Raw genomic sequence first — 18006 nt, forward strand, 5'->3', positions numbered from 1 at the left:
ATCGAATTTTTGAGTGGCCAACGCCTTTTTCCAAAATAGTGGCCCTTAGAGAGTATCTGTGCCAAATTTCATGCTTGTATACCAAAGTGAACGATTTTTTTACTAATCTGCTGTACTAACAGAAGTACACACAACCTTATCACAGCTGAATATTTCATCACTGTTAGAGCCGACTTTTGGGTGGTCATTTACATTTAATAAAAAGATTTTTATTCTAGTTCAAATGAATTGTAGCACACCACAGTCAACTCTAATCAAATAAAACTATACTTATAATAATGTAATTTCCCACAAAATAGTGGCTAGCAAAAAATGCTGCGTCACTAACTAAATAATAGCCAGAGTGGGGAATGTCAAGCCCTGAATGTAGGCCTATGTAAGAAATGCACACAAAAACATTTTAAGTCTTGTATTACCAAGACACGCACATAAATATATCCAAAACAAATGCGATGATCATGTCATGCAACTGGTGAATTAGAGAACCAGCAGCTATTTTGGTCAGCTGTACTCAACAGTGTTTGGCAGAGAGTCTGCTCTGCTGCCCAGTCTGAGCTTTAGTGCTGCCAGTCAGCGCTCTGATGGGAAGGTTTTCACAGCAGCTTGAGACACTGACCTCCAAAGAGATTAAACTGCAGAAACACAAGAAGGAACAAAAAAGGACAGACATTGCACAGACATTTTGGGTGGCAGGGGCTCAAAGAAAAAAGGCCTAATAGAAGTAGTAATGGAAATTTAAACAAAATGTTAACTCCTTGACGCCTGAATTTATTCACAATTATACAAACAAAATATTATGTGTGTTTCTGGCTCCAAGCTGATGCTAAATTAAGTAGAGATTGTTAATTTGTCTATAGCATATGGAATAGATATAAATTTAGGTATGATGCAAATTAGTGACAACAGGCATTATGGTAAAATTCTTTACAAAATGGTAAAATTAATAAAACACATAGTAGATTTCATTCATGTCACAAAGTTGTTAGAACTTCTAAACTGTAAATGACAAATACATGGATCTTGACAACGGCAAGAAAGAAAACACTCTCCTACTCCCTAACATTGACAGTAGTTTCTTTAGGGTTAGGGGTAGGGTTAGGTTTAGGGGTAGGATTAGGTGTAGGGGTAGGGTTAGGGTTAGGGGTTAGGGTTAATTTCGCTTCTGTGAACCGGATATATCTCCCACTCCAACCGGTCCTACGAGAAACCAGCGCATGCAAAAGGTTCCTAGGTATGTATCGCATCTAAACAAACCGGCATTGGGGGGAATACACACGCTATCTCGCCTGCAGTCGGAATGGAAGGGGTTTGATGCAGATTAGCGACAGTCGGCGTTAAGGGGTTAAATATAAATATGTTAACACATTTCTGACTACCTTACCTTTTTTTTCCCTTAAGCAATTGTATATTTAATAAATACTCAACAAGTAATCAGTTCACACAGGCCTATATTAACACATTTCTGACTACCTTCCCAAATTATTTTATTTCCCTTATGCAACTGTTCAATAGATTTAATGAATACTCAACAAGTAATCACTTCACACATACTATTTAGCATTCACCAGGTTAATCATCAGCAAAGGAGACTCTGCTACAATGTGCAGGTTTCTAGTTTCAAGTATATATTTAGAATAAGCACCAAGGAGAGGGACTTAGTTTCACTAAGAATTGGTTTATTTTGCAAATGGTAATAAATCATGATCATCATTTTGGTGCTATTGGAATAAGTAACACTTCAAAAAATCTTTGTGAAAAATCTCAACAAAAATCTTCCCACTAAACTGAAAAAGGCTGTTGCTGCAATTTGCTGTTTGTTTTGGTGGTCAGCGTGGTAGCAGTACAGTAACTTGGTCTCGTCATTCCTTTGTGTTGTGATCCATCTAGTGGTCCTTCTGTGTCACAACACCAGGTAGTGGTCTACATGGAGGCCTGATGTTGCTGCTGCAGTGGAGCAGGGAGTCATGGAGACATGCTGGGACATGAGGAAGGCTGTCAGCTCTCAAGAACAGTTCAGAGTTTAAATTAATACCCCACATTCATCAATTATTGTTGTTTGACTCTTTCAGAGAGATTATACAACATGTGATGTCAGTATTAAAATGTGGCTTTAAACAATAATGTTAACTTACAACATACAAAACTAAAGTTATTGTTATTGTCAGACGTTACCTGCAAGAAGAAGCTCTGCAGAACAATTATAGATGAAAACAGGAAAAATGTCTCAGGTGCTATGGCAGGCCGTTTTAACATTTAATCGAACCATACTCCTATCTGTAATTACATTTTAGATATTTATAATAGCATTTCTCCGAGTCAAAATTATATTCTAACTAGTCAGAATTGTAATTAAAGATATCCACAATAACATTCTTACTTGTAGCAATTGTTTTTCAAGATATCTACAACTTTGATTTTACTAGTCAAAACTACATTTAAATCCTTAAATAGTATAAGTGGCCATTTTAACATTTAGTAGCTAGACTGGATATTTATTACAGGTATCTGTATTTAATTCTTCCTAGTTAGAAAGAACTTTCTAGATATCTGCAATAGATTTTATTAGAATATGTCCACATCCTGTTGTGTAGACCAGTTTTTTTAGGGAACAGCATTGTTAAAAAAGCTCTGCTTACTGTAGATTTCCTCCAGTGCTCAAGTCACTGCTTGCTCAGACCTTGAGTTCAACAACTGCTTTATTTTTGTTTTTATTCTACAAACAAATATTTACAGATTTATTTAACTCATAAACCATCTTACAGTATTCATGAAACAAATAAACAATGACCAAAGTGACCAGTAATTATCCAAAACACTTTTCAGCCGGTATAACAACAACAACACATACTGTGTTCTGTAGACATTATGGGATGTAATAGGCCTTACTCTTAAATGAAGCTTCATGACACAATGAAAGATTCAGCAATATGTTTTCCCGTGGCTGCAAATCAAATACAAATAAATGTGTATCTGATTACATAATCAACACATAATTTGATGCATCATGACACACGTTATTTGGACGATATCTATTTAGACATCTGTTAAACCCACAGACATTTATTATAACTTCCATAAGAAATCAGTTTCTAAAAGATACCAAATATGTCAAGATGAAGTTTGATTCAATTTGCAAAGAATTGCTGCACATTTAACCATATGATAATAAATGTAATATAGTGTAAATCAGTCACCACAGGAAACAGATTATGTAGAAAATAAGATGTCAAATATTTGTTCCTTTTGATTGAAAATAAATCAATACCTGAAATGAGATCAGTGATTAGTTTATTCTGACAGGAGAGATGATCAGAGGGGCAGAGTTTTTACCACCATCATTACTATATGGACCGAAGTACGGGAAGAGTTTCTCAGTGAAGGAGCAGCCAGTAAAGGAGTAGATAAGAGCTGCAGCATTTACGTCATAAAAGGAGACCAGACCCTCCTCATAATCCACAAACACCCCCACCTTCTGAGGAGGAGACTTCAGAGAGAGACGGACTGGAGGGTCAGCAAGAGCGTAGCAATCATTTCTCTTTATAACCACTATAGTCCAGAAACCTTTCTGAGGGCTCGCTGTGATTTCTCTCTTCCTGTTGATAGACTCTCTGGCCACTCCTAAAACCCATTCAGTGTTTCCTGTAAATTGAACCTCAAAGTAAAATCTGCCTGAAGAGAAACTCTGTTTTCCTAAAACAATACAGTAACGAGAAAATCTCTGTGGGTTGTCTGGGAGATTCTTCCTCACATCACCATGATTCACTTGTTTCCCATCATCAGACAGGATGAGTTCAGGATGTGCTGTATCAGGATCAAGAGTCACATCCACTGCATACTGCTGGACCCACTTCAGCTCAGACTCAAGCAGCTTCTTCATCTCTTTACTGAGTGTCTCCTCCAGCTGAACCACAGCTTTCACCACAGTCCCCTCATATGATGATGGACGGAGGCTGACCTCTGTCCAGTCCTTGGTGGGTGGAGGTTGTTGGATGTTTAGGGACTGGACACTCTGGAGAAGATGGAGGTGATCTTCAGAGCGTGAGAGCTGCTCCACCTCAGTGCTTCTCTTCATCAGCTCAGAGATTTCCTGTTCCAGCTCTTTGATGAAAGCTTCGGCCTGTTTTTCTGTTGTTTTCTGCTTCTCTTTGATGGTGTTGATGAGCTCATTCAGGCCTCTCTCAACAGACTCCTTCAGAGAAGTGAAGACCTGAACACCTTCTGCTATCTCTCTGTCTGCATCTTCCTCACTGAGGTAGACTGAGTGTTTGACCTCCTGAATCTTCAGTCGTCTCTTCTGGATCATCTGCTGAATTTCAGCCTCTGTCTTCCCCAGCTCTGCCTTCTTTCCTTCATATTCTTCTTTCAGAGGAACAACATCATGCATCTTGTGGTCTAAAACAGTGCAGAGCATGCAGACACATGTCTGGTCGGTCTTACAGAACAGCTCCAGAGGTTTATCGTGCTTAGTACACATCCTGCCTTCCAGGTTCTCCACAGGGACGATCAGCTGATGTCTTTTCAAACGTGAAGCTGTCAGATGAGGCTCCAGGTGAGTCTGACAGTAGGAGACGAGACACACCAGGCAGGACTTCAGGGCCTTCAGTTTGGTTCCAGTGCAGACGTCACAGGGAACTTCTCCTGGTTTGAACACTTGTTGCTCTGAGCTGCTGCTGCTGGCTTTCTGTTGAGCTGACTGTCTGAATTGAGCAACCATCTCAGAGAACAAAGTGTTGACTCTCAAATCAGGTCTTGTGGTAAAACCCTCCTTACAGATGGGACAAAGGCACCTGTTACTAGTATTCCAGTGTTCAGTGATGCAGTTTTTGCAGAAGTTGTGTCCACATGGTGTGCTGACAGGATCAGTGAACACATCCAGACAGATGGAGCACAGAAACTGATCTTCAGATGACAGATAGTTTGCAGCAGCCATATCTACACATAGTGTGAAAGAAGAGAAAAATATTATATTCTAAGTGCAGTTTTAATTTAAGATGCAAGGAGACCCACAACAGGGGGTACTGATGGGCAGCCAGTCATAGTCCCTGTGCATTTCTCGGTTTATCGAACACTGCACATGATTTAAGGCATTTACACATTGGGAACGTTTTTTTCGTGCTATTAAATTGCACATCAGTATTTTTTTTTATAACTGTTGTTTTCATCATCAGTACTTTCATGCAACTTGAATATTACACAGTGATAAAGCAATGTAATTGTTTTTATGGAAAAGGTCAGTTTTTATGAGCTTTACACTGCGAATATAAGCATCACAACCAATCACGTTGTGTTGTTTACTTATGAGGATCACAATACAACAACACAGAGGCTGCTGGCCAAACGTTACTTGCTTTCAACCTTAACAAAGCTTTTACCAAAGACACTTTCTGTTCTTACCTTTCACAATAAGAGCCCTTGACATATGCTAAACTGTTTTACCAGATGGAATTAAATTTACTTTTTAGTATTTAGCTAAAAAGAAAATCATAGAAATAGCTTGCAGTAGCTTAGGGTCTGGTCGGACAGCACAGGGGGAGGCGGGTCTGGAGTCTCCAGAGCTAACCCCCGTCACTCCACTCAGCAGCTGGGGAAACAAGACAGGAGACCTCAGGTGGTCTGGAGGAGCTCAAACTGCAGACTCTAGTTAATGTATATGCACTTAATCTGGCACCAATATTCAAACCTTTTTATTAAACAATTGTCGCAAATTCTGCCGGTAAGAAAAGTGGCCATGTTAGCTCAGTTGGTAGAGCAGGCTCATATATACAGAGGTGCATGCCTCGACGCAGAAGCCTGACCTGTGACGATTTCCTGCATGTCTTCCCTCTCTCCCAGCTGATTTGAATTGGTTCAATCAACTCAGAGTAGGTTAACTCAGAGTTCACCACCACAATAAAAAGGCAGCATGAATGGAGCCATCATACTACGATTCACCATGGTAACAACCACAAACAAACTAGTACAAACATGTGCACATACAGCAAGTTTGAACATACAGTACAGGCCAAAAGTTTGGACACACCTTCTCATTCAATGAGTTTCCTTTTTATTTTCATGACTATTTACATTGTAGATTCTCACTGAAGGCATCAAAACTATGAATGAACACATATGGAATTATGTACTTAACAAAAAAGTGTGAAATAACTGAAAACATGTCTTATATTTTAGATTCTTCAAAGTAGCCACCCTTTGCTTTTTTTATTAATAAGGGAAATAATTCCACTAATGAACCCTGACAAGGCACACCTGTGAAGGTAAAACCATTTCAGGTGACTACCTCATGAAGCTCATTGAGAGAACACCAAGGGTTTGCAGAGTTATCAAAAAAAGCAAAGGGTGGCTACTTTGAAGAATCTAAAATATAAGACATGTTTTCAGTTATTTCACACTTTTTTGTTAAGTACATAATTCCATATGTGTTCATTCATAGTTTTGATGCCTTCAGTGAGAATCTACAATGTAAATAGTCATGAAAATAAAAAGAGAACGCATTGAATGAGAAGGTGGGTCCAAACTTTTGGCCTGTACGGTATATTTCGTTAAAAATGCAACACAGCAGCTGCTGCAAAAGAGAGATTTTGCATGGGAGAAAAATGCTGCTAGAGTAAATATGTAAGCTCTAATATAGTGTATTAATTTCATTTAATCATAAGTATAATATTAAAGCTGCGTTGTACGTGCCCTCGCACCTCTTTGCACGTAGGAGTTACTGGCGGACGCCGCTCCTCTTTGCGACCGTGCATTTGTGTGGCACTCAGACACTGCAAATCATCACCAATGAAAAGGGAACTCCCTGCTGAGTTCAATGATTTCTCACACAAGATGTCATACAGTTCTTTAGCTGTGAAAGGGGCGTGGCTAAAGCATAGGGGGCGGGCCAAACCATGACAATCAAAAAGGAAATTTGCTGAGTTCAATGATACCTCACACAATAATGTACATCAAATGGGTCATTAGTTATTAAAAAGGGGCGTGGCTAAAGCATAGGGGCGGGCCAAACCATCACCAATCAAAAGGAACTCTCTGCTGAGTTCAATGACACCTCACACAAGGCTCTACCTTAAACGGTTCAAAAGTCATAAAAGGGGGTGTGGCCTGAGTAAGTGGGCATGTTTGAACTATAGGGGTCGACTCAGTATCACATGTAGACCACACATAAGTTTCGTGTAAATTGAATGATGTTTGTCATATGAGGCGGATTTGCTGTTGCCAGCGGGGGGCGCTATGACAAAAAGTCAATTTTGGCCTGTAGATGTCCTCAGGCCTGGACCTTTGTCAATCATGAGAAATTTGGGGCAGATATGACAACATACACGAAGTTACGACTTCTTCGTTCATCGATAAATGCTCAAAATGGCCGCAACGCCACGCCCACACCGTTGGACGAAAACTCATGCTTTTAATAACTTTTCATCGGTAAGGTCTTGAGATGGCACAAATTAATTTTAAGTTGATCGGATAAAATCTCTAGGAGGAGTTCATTAAAGTATAGGACCTTGACTTTTAGGCCTACTTCCTGTTGCCACAAGGGGGTGCTATGACTTTAAGTAAATATCGGCCTTTATTTGTCCTCAGGGTTGGACTCTTATGAATTCTGAAAAGTTTAGAGCCAAATGGACAATGTACACTCAAGTTACACCCACTTCCTGTTTCGATGGCAAAAGACACAAAATGGCTGAAAATGACGAAAACTCAAGCTTTTAATAACTTTTCATTTCTAAGGTCTTAAGATTGCAAAGACCAAATTTGAAGTTGATCGGATTAAATCTCTAGGAGGAGTTTGTTAAAGTGAAGCCCCTCAAAAAGGCAATTCATTTCCACAAAAGAATAATTCCTTCAATTCCAATAGGGCCTTCGTCGCTGTCGGCGCCCAGCCCTAATTACTGGTGAAATGGTATTGAAACTTAATTTATTTCATTTAGGTGCAATACTGCGGACAAAAAAAGTCCTAGTCCTACTAATCCCATTCGGAGGCTGCAGCACCATCAGTAACAGCATTTTAATTCATAATCTTTTATTTCAAAGGGTTTACATCATTCAACTGCAATACTGTGGAAACTCTTTTTTTTAAATGGCTCCTACTGGTTTGTGTCCAGGAAACATTACAAAAATGTTTAAAAAACGAGCGATTCATATTCATCTGACAGCGCTTTGCATACAGTGGCTTTACTAATATGCTCCGCATCACCAATGTTGTAAAGAAAGAAAGCCATTTGCTAAAAAACGTAATGCGACACAAAGAACCTGCTGGGATTTAAGAGCATGTCCACGAGTCAGTTACCATAGTAAGGAGGAGTTACCCCTCTCTTTCAGGTTTGATTAACCTCCCTTTCTGAAACAAAAAACCCAGAGTTTCCCTCATCTCAGGGTTAACAAACTCCGAGTTTTCACTAAACCTGCTTTCTGAAACGGACTCCTTGCACTGAGTTGTGCACAAACAAGCCCTTTAAAGTGGGGGCAGCAAACTGAAGCCCTACTCCAATAAAACAGCACAGGATATGTCCACAGTTTTTATTAAAGAATAGTTCTGCTAACAATGCTCTGCTTACTGTACATTTCCTCCAGCTGCTTCACATTAAAAGCCTCCCAATGGTTCTCTGGTGTAAAGCTTTTATTGTGAAACAGCCAGAGGAAATAGAGAAAGTAGTGTGTAGGAGGCGATCAGTAACCAGTTCCTAAAGTCCTGAGAACTGACACAGAGAGACTGTTTAAAGCTGTTAAAGTGGACTACTGTATAGTGGGCCTGCAGACAAACAGCCATAGTTATATTGTTACAAATTTCACAAGTAATTAAAAGAGTGGAACATCCTTTGTGAGTAGAGCTGAAGTTTAGTGTTAATCCTGGTTGTAGAAAGTGTAAATGTGATCAGCTGTACTCACCAGTGTTTGGCAGAGACTCTGCTGTGTTGTTGAGAAAGACCTGATGAAGTCAGTTTGAGTTTTCTTTCAGAGAGAAACAGAGACTTGTCTCGACTGCAGCGTGGCTGACACTCTGACAAACTTAACTTTCATTTCTGGAGTGTGACGTTGTATCTCTCCTCTTTCCAGTGTTGCTCCTCCTCTTACTGCAGCTCTGTGGTCTGTTTCCTCCCTCTCATGGTCACTCTTATTGTGAAATACCAGGATGTTGTCTGGTTGATATGGAACAAAGGCCATGCTATAACTAACAATTTATTATGTGTCTTAAAATGTTAATGTGTCTCAGCTTTATTTTAACCAGAAGAGTTTAGTTTATAGTTTATTGGACACAAAGAGAGAGATTTCACACACATCTGCAACGTTGCATCAAATCGTCCAACAAATATAATATGTATCATCAACAAGACAATCAGAATATCAAGAAATAAAATATATACTTACACATTAACTATAGGTCTTTTCACACATTGAATATGTAACATTGGGGAGTTAAAAATATCATCAAAGATAAAGAGAGTTACTTCCTGTTTGCTCTCATGTTGTATGTAAAGTGTTTTGCTGGATTCATTCATTCATCCGAACAGTTTACATGAATGAAGACTGTAAATAAAGGTTTTTTAAACATCTGCCTCTGTAGAAGCAATATATTATTTTATATTGTAATAAAAGTGATATAATGTGTAAAATAAGAATGTTTTAGATATGTTACTATAGTTCTGACCTGTTTCTGTTATTTAGTCTACCCTCATTGAGATTAATTTGATTTACTGTAGTATCGTCTTAGATTTCATTAGTTTTAGCAGGTGTTCCTAATAAACTGGCAACTGAGTTTATTTCTCAAAAGAGGAACCCAACATGTGGATTAATTCTACTTCTACCGTTCACCAGATTTCTTTGTTTCAGTGATTTTTCAGAAATAAACTTCTGTGTTAAAACAAGACGAGAATCAAGAAAATGAGACTTCAAAAAAAGTTCTTGGAACAAGCCGTGGCGTTTTTATATCTAAAAAATTGGTGGGGCACAATTTCAAAAGATGGGCTAATGGTGCGTTCTATTATTCTCAGTGAACCGACTCGGACCTCGGATATGACGTAATTTCCACACTTCAAGCGTTCTGGTATGTTTTGCGCATCCGAGTCGGAGAAAAAACACAGACACCACCCGGAAAGCTGTTGCTATGGTAGCACTGGCCGAGTAGTAACGCTAGCCAAGTTAACAAACAAGGCTTCATTCAATATTGCACTCACAACAAGACCGATTCCCATACCAACAGGCAGAGAAACAGAAGCAGTAAGGTACTGCAGTAATACGAGTGATTAAAATCTTCATTTAAACAGCCAAAGCGGTCCAAAAATAATGACAACAATTCATACTACAAGTCACACAGGGCGCTTCCATCTTGGAATCCATGTCGGAGTTCTTGCTCGGTGTCCTCACGGTTGTCCGAGGAAAGGTGGCGTGTTGGTGCTTGTTGCTAGGCAACGTCTGTTTTCCACTGTTTTCTACAGTATCTCACTCTGTTACCATGTCAACAAACTGCATGGCTCCACAAAACAGACAGCGTTGTAATGTGAACATGTGTGATGAGGCTACCAGCACCAGTTGTTTAGCTGTCAACTGCATGCCCGGCTACAGGCCCCGCCAGATCACGGTGCTTTTAGGGGCCATGGTAGTAACGTTAGAGTTTAGCCAGAAAAAGTTAACGTCATGCAGCGATGCATACATATCCATTCTATGACAACAACCGAATATGTACACACTGGTCACCATATAACGCAGCCAATATCAATCAATCCAACACAAGATCATAAACATACGGACCAGCACCACAAAGGAAGGATGATAAAATGGGTTTTCACTCACCAAGACTGAGGGCTCTCTAAGACAAAGGCCACGCAGCGGTTCTACCTCTGGGCAAACTTGACTTATTTTGTAAGCTAACCACTCCACGTTAAACCAAGGTTACTTTTACCAGCAGTTTGAGTGATGACGATATCCAGAGGCTGGTGGGCACCAAGGTGTTTTAATTCCAGTTTCTCCTCCAACATGTCGACTTCATTCACAAAATGAAAAAAAATTCTTTTCTTATGCATGGCACTAATACTGAAAGTTCAACTTTATTCTCGACATTATCAATGTTTTCAAAATTCTAAAAAAATAAGCTAAGATCATTCTCGACTGAAATACAACTTGTGTGTAAACCAGCTTTTCTGTTCAGTTTTTGGTGCTCAAGTCACTGCTTCCTCAGGCCTTGTGTTCAACAACTGCTTTATTTTACAGTTTTTATTCTACAATCACATATTTACAGATTTCTTTGACTCATAAACCATCTTACAGAATTCATAAAAAAAATAAAAAATGGCCAACGTGACCAGTAATTATCCAAAACACTTTTCACACAAGATAGACACATCCATTGACTTTGAATACCCGGTATAACAACGACACATCCTGTGTTCTTTAGACACTATGGGATGTAATAGGCCTTACTCTTAAATGAAGTTTCATGACACAATGAAATATTCAGCAATATGTTTTCTGTGGCTGCACATCATATACAAATAAATCTGTATGTTTTGCAACATTTGTTTGCAAATGAACTCAAACTTAGTTATAATAAATGTCTGTGGGTTTAAAAGAGGTTTATATAGATATTGTCCAAATAACGTGTGGACGATCCCACATGTAATGGGATACATATAATAAAACCTCTTAACAATTAAGTGTAAATCAATCAACAGAAAATAGAAATAAATCAATAAATGAAATAAATGAGGAGAGGATAATGCTATTCAAAATACTATCTACGACTCCTCCCACCCACTCGACAACACACTGTCTACACCCAAACAGTGCCACAGAAGGTCATTCCCGCCTGTGGCTATCAAACTATATAACTCATCCTCAAGTGTTACACACTTGGAATGTCAAAACTGGACTTATAGTAACACATAGTATGTCTACATCTGAGTCTCAATATTATTGGACAATTATGTGCAATAATTGCTCAGTTACATGTACAATATCTGTTATTTATTCATTGCTGCCACTTATATTTACGTTGTACTTTATTTTCATACTGTACTCTATGTTTACACTGTACTTCAATAGCATTTGCAAATCCATTGTTTTAGCAACAGAATCTTTTCAACCATGGCTGTATCTACCATTAAGGGTCACTAAACAGTGCAGTGGTCATTGATGCCATCCAATAATAATGTAATGTTAGCTAGTTTTCACTTGGATGAACGTTAACGTTACCTGATATGGTTTGCTAGCTGGTTAATTGTATGATTAATGTTGTTATCCTGACATTATCAGAGAACAGTAACTTTTAATGTTACCCTACGCTGTTACTATATAAATATATCAACTTAGTTGTTGTGTTTAATTTCTTCACTGAGACAAACTAAAATGAAGAGACTACTTCAGAAAAAAGCTTTCCTTTGGGAAGGCACGAGATGAACAAGATCATGAGGAGACCCAAAGAAAAAAGAAGGTGCTGAATTCTTACTGCCCGCCCCCCCAGGATTTTGAAGCTACTGTTATACAATAGTTACTCTCCAAATGTCTTAGAATGCGCATATTTAAGTCAGGGAAATAAAATCTAAAGTTGGACCTCTGTAATGCTAAAATCCTGGATACAGTCCTGTTTTTGACCTAATCTTACTTTTTAACATAATCTCACTTTACTTCTGCTTAACTTTTTATTTCTTGCAATGTAGCTATTATTACTTTATACACTTATCGTCTATCTTTTTTCTTACTCTTATTTTTTACCTTGACTGTGAGCAACTGCAACTAACAATTTCCCTGAGGGATCAATAAAGTATTCTGATTCTGATTAGTTTACTCTGACAGGACTGATGATCAGAGGGGCAGTGTTTTTACGGCCATAATTATTACCAGGATTGAAGTATGGGAAGAGTTTCTCAGTGAAGGAGCAGCCAGTAAAGGAGTAGATAAGAGCTGCAGCATCTACGTCATAAAAGGAGACCAGACCCTCCTCATAATCCACAAACACCCCCACCTTCTGAGGAGGAGACTTCAGAGAGAGAAGGACTGAAGGGTCAGTAGCAGCTTTGTACTTATTTCTCTTTCTCAACAATATAGTCCAGTAACCATCCTCAGGACTCAGTGTGATGTCCTTCCTGTTGATCGACTCTCTGGCCACTCCTAAATCCCATTCAGTCTTTCCTTTAACTTGAACCTCAAAGTAACATCTGCCTGAAGAGAAACTTTGCTTTCCTAAAATACAAAAATGGTTAGAAAATCTCTTTTGGTTGTCTGGGAGATTCTTCTCCACCTTACCAAGATTCACTTGTTTCCCATCATCAGACAGGATGAGTTCAGGATGTGCTGTATCAGGATCAAGAGTCACATCCACTGCATACTGCTGGACCCTCTTCAGCTCAAACTCAGGGAGCAGCTTCTTCATCTCTTTACCGAGAGTCTCCATCAGCTGAACCACAGCTTTCACCACAGTCCCCTCATATGATGGACGGACGCTGACCTCTGTCCAGTCCTTGGTGGGTGGAGGTTGTTGGATGTTTAGGGACTGGACACTCTGGAGAAGATGGAGATGGTCTTCAGAGCGTAACACCTGCTCCACCTCAGTGCTTCTCTTCATCAGCTCAGAGATTTCCTGTTCCAGCTCTTTGATGAAAGCTTCGGCCTGTTTTTCTGTTGTTTTCTGCTTCTCTTTGATGGTGTTGATGAACTCATTCAGGCCTCTCTCAACAGACTCCTTCAGAGAAGTGAAGACCTGAACACCTTCTGCTATCTCTCTGTCTGCATCTTCCTCACTGAGGTCGACTGAGTGTTTGATCTCCTGAATCTTCAGTCGTCTCTTCTGGATCATCTGCTGAATTTCAGCCTCTGTCTTCCCCAGCTCGGCCTTCTTTCCTTCATATCCTTCTTTCAGAGGAACAACATCATGCATCTTGTGGTCTAAAACAGTGCAGAGCATGCAGACACATGTCTGGTCGGTCTTACAGAACAGCTCCAGAGGTTTATCGTGCCCATACACATCCTGCCTTCCAGGTTCTCCACAGGGTCGATCAGCTGATGTCTTTTCAGGCCTGACGTGGTCAGATGAGGCTCCAGGTGAGTCTCACAGTAGGAGACCAGACACACCAGGCAGGAATTCAGGGCCTTCAGTTTGGTTCCAGTGCAGACGTCACAGGGAACTTCTCCTGGTTTGGACACTTGTTGCTCTGAGCTGCTGCTGCTGGCTTTCTGTTGAGCTGACTGTCTGAACTGAGCAACCATCTCAGAGATGAAAGTGTTGACCCTCAAATCAGGTCTTGTGGTAAAACCCTCCTTACACATCGGACACAGGTACTGGTCATTGGTATTCCAGTGTTCAGTGATGCAGTTTTTGCAGAAGTTGTGACCACATGGTATGGTGACAGGATCAGTGAACACATCCAGACAGATGGAGCACAGAAACCGATCTTCAGATGGCAGATAGTTTGCAGCAGCCATATCTACACATATTGTGAAAGAAAAGAAAACAAGTTATTGAAATTACAGTTTTAATTAAAGCAGCAAGCAGTGGTGAATGGGCCCTCACACGTTTGCGTTGAGGATACTGATGGAGCGCTGGTCAACATGGCTGTGCATTTCCAGGATAATCAGACACTGTGTGCATGAGTTAGACATTATTTTACGTGGAGCATGTGGCACTGAGAAATAGGTGTTGTACATTTTGTATCACTTCCTGTGGCCACAATGTGGCAATAGAGAATATACACTAATGAAACGTCATGTTGCTGTATACCATGTGTAGACAACACCATGTCAATTTCATGTTAATCGGATGATCTGTGTCACATACAACTTACTTCCTGTTGTCAGTAGTTGGCGCTATGACTATGACTTAATATAGGCATGTAGATGTCTTCAGAAATTTAGGGCAGATTGGACAGCGTAAAACTTCCTGTGTTATGGTGAAATATGCAAATTGCCTCCTCCCATCCCTGATGAGTATTTAGGAGCACTATGGATCCCGCTGGTCAAGTCCGACCTCGATCCTTGCACAACTTTGCAATTTTCGCAAGCTCTGACATATATTGCAATTTTAAGAGGTTTTTAAGCATCCCAAGTTCCTCAGAAATGTAAAAAAAAAAAAAATCTCTACAAAAAAAACTCTTTTAGTGACAGGGAGCGTTGAGCGCCTCATTGTTTGTGTAAAAAGAAACAAGTGTGATGACTGTTGTCTAAGTAAATCATATGATGGTGAAGTTGTTAGCGTTGTGGGTTTCTGTTATATTTCCTGTTTTATTTTGTTAACTGTTGCTCTGTGTTTTGATTGATTCCTGTTTCACTATTTGTTGTTTTTCCTGAATTCACCTATATGAATATATGTTTGGCTTGGTTTACTTCCTGTATTATTTTGTAGTGTTTGGTTTCATGTGTCTTGGTTTAGCTTTGTTTCCTGTTTGAGTCTAATTTGTCCCTAATACGTTTCACTTGTTGGCCCCCTCCCTGCATGTTTGGCCCTGTGTTTAATATCCTTTGTTCTGTTCAGTCCTTGTCATGTCATCATTGTTGTTGACTGTTCCAGTTTTCTACTTACCCCTGTGTTTTGGACTTTTTGATGCCATAGTGGAGTCCAGCTACTACTTTTGGAATTTTTTACCTTGTTTAGATTCTTAAAGACTCACATAAGCCTGGATTGTTTTCTGTTATAATTAGGGCTGTCAGTATTAACGCGTTAATCGCGATGCGATTAAGGGCCGAGCATAACACGTTAATTTTTTTAATCAAATGCTGCCATTTATTAATTTATTTTTACATCACTCGGCTTCACGTCATGCGTAACAGGCTACTATTTTGACCCTTTGCCACACCTTTACTTATCATCAAGCTGCCATACTTCCTCGTAACACATCCTACTGCTGCAGGCATGATGGAGAAATGCAGCAGCAACACGATGCTGAATGGCGCTTTTTATTTTCCCGAACTCCCGGACGGCTCGTAGACAAGTCGAAAGCCATATGCACATTGTGTAAAGCCAAATTTAAATATCACTGAAGCACGTCAAGCTTGAGCTACCACCTACGAGCTAAGCATAGTACAGTTAACGTAACTCACATTTTTCACGGCAGACATGTTGACATGTCATAGTAGGAAAAGCACAGGTGTATTCAAAACCATTAATGATGGCTGCATTCCACTTAGGAGAGACCCTTGTATTGTGCATGCTGACTCACTGAAATACCTTACTGGGACACTTGACGGAATTGAGCCATCGTTAAGGTTATCAATTTCAGCTGTCCTTCTCCTGCTATGAGAAGTCTGCTGTGAAAAAGGTCCATAAAGCACTATTTTGGAGAGTGCTACTCGCCGACCTGTTATTGAAACCAAAGTGCAAACGCTGTCTCATCAACCGGTGATCACTGGACGTCAGTGAGTTATCAAAATTATTCAGAAGTTACTGCACACCATATTGACTCTGGTAAGTAGGGTTGGGTACCGAAACGTGCCGACCTAAACGGTAGTAACAAGACTGAATAAGAACGAAAATTTCGGTGCCTCATTTTGGTGCCTGACTTTACACTACACCTGACAGCAGGTAACGCTTGCCTACCTTTAGCTAGCAGCTGGATTAAACACGGTTAAAATGCTGACAGCTAACGTTAAACAGTGTAAAGTGTGACTGTATTTCACTGTAGAGGATTCCAACACTGGGACCTAACAGTCTGCTCTGCAGCAGAATTAAACAACCCAGACAGTGCATTAACAGATATGCTTAAAACAGGTAGCCTTGTGGTGCATTCACAGTAATTGTAAAATACCCTTTTCCCATCTGGTGGTTATATTTGTCGTTCAACAGCAATTTCTTCTTTTGTTTACAGTAAATAAATAATAAACAAATACAAATCTTAAAGTCAAGTTCATAAAATAACTTTCTTTGCATTCATTTGATTCCCAATCAAGATACGCTGGTAATAATTGCTTTCCATTGTTAATATGTACTTAAAAACAGTTCTGAAATGCAAAATTATAGAATTTTTTTATCGTTTGACAGCCCTAGTTATAATGAATTCTACACCTGCATCTGCCCTATCATGTCGTGCACTTTGGGTCCAGAATCCTGTTCCTGTCTCAGCACTTGGCCAGCCCTGACGGAAGTGTTTTAACAAGCCCGGACAAGCTGAAGCGCTATTCTGATAAAACAGCACAGAATATGTCCACACCTTGTTGTGTAGACCAGTTTTTATTAAATAAAAGCACTGCTAACAAAGCTCTGCTTACTGTACATTTCCTCCAGCTGCTTCACATTAAAAGCCTTCCACTGGTTCTCTGGTGGAAAGCTTTTATTGTGAAACAGCCAGAGGAAATAGAGAAAGTAGTGTGTAGGAGGCGATCACTAACCGGTTCCTAAAGTCCTGAGAACTGACACAGAGATACTGTTTAAAGCTGTTAAAGTGGGCTACTGTATAGTGGGCCTGCTGACAAACAACCATAGTTATATTGTTACAAATTTCACAAGTAATTAAAAGAGTAGAACTTCCTTTGTGAGTAGAGCTGAAGTTTAGTGTTAATCCTGGTTGTAGAAAGTGTAAATGTGATCAGCTGTACTCACCAGTGTTTGTCAGAGACTCTGCTGTGTTGTTGAGAAAGACCTGATGAAGTCAGTTTGAGTTTTCTTTCAGAGAGAAACAGAGTCTTGTCTCTACTGCAGCGTGGCTGACTCTCTGACAAACTTCACTTTCATTTCTGGAGTGTGACGTTGTATCTCTCCTCTTTCCAGTGTTGCTCCTCCTCTTACTGCAGCTCTGTGGTCTGTTTCCTCCCTCTCATGGTCACTCTTATCGTGAAATACCAGGATGTTGTCTGGTTGATATGGAGCAAAGGTCATGCTATAGCTAATGATTTATTATGTGTGTTGAAACGTTAATGTGCCTCAGCTTTATTTTAACCAGAAGAGTTTAGTCTGTAGTTCATTGGACACAAAGAGAGAGACGTCACATGTCACACATCTGCAACGTTGCATCAAATCGTACAACAAATATAATATGTATCAATAAATAAAATATATACTTACACATTAACTACAGGTCTTTTCACACATTGAAT

The 18006-nt window shown here is 39.7% G+C and overlaps 2 protein-coding genes across 3 annotated transcripts in view; both read right to left on the reverse strand.

Annotated features, from left to right (window-relative positions):
* LOC114565326 (E3 ubiquitin-protein ligase TRIM21-like) overlaps positions 1-8963 on the reverse strand; it is a 54488-nt gene extending 45525 nt beyond the window's left edge. Inside the window, exon 1 of the mRNA XM_028593324.1 lies at positions 8881-8963. The gene's annotated coding sequence lies outside the window, so the exon portion shown is untranslated. The remainder of the gene's footprint in view (positions 1-8880) is intronic.
* LOC114565317 (E3 ubiquitin-protein ligase TRIM21-like) lies at positions 2679-17627 on the reverse strand. Of its 2 annotated transcripts, none has more exons than XM_028593306.1 (2): positions 17513-17627; positions 2679-4932 (listed from the first exon to the last, which is right to left on the reverse strand). In XM_028593306.1, the coding sequence occupies exon 2, from the start codon at positions 4928-4930 to the stop codon at positions 3284-3286; it is 1647 nt and encodes a 548-aa protein (XP_028449107.1). In that variant the 5' UTR covers positions 4931-4932; positions 17513-17627; the 3' UTR covers positions 2679-3283. The 2 variants fall into 2 exon arrangements, with proteins under 2 accessions (XP_028449107.1, XP_028449097.1); XM_028593296.1 differs by lacking the exon at positions 17513-17627 and adding an exon at positions 8881-8967.
* Between the last annotated feature and the right edge of the window lie 379 nt (positions 17628-18006).

Source organism: Perca flavescens, chromosome 2 (genome assembly GCF_004354835.1).
Source record: "Perca flavescens isolate YP-PL-M2 chromosome 2, PFLA_1.0, whole genome shotgun sequence".
Lineage (NCBI taxonomy): Eukaryota > Metazoa > Chordata > Actinopteri > Perciformes > Percidae > Perca > Perca flavescens.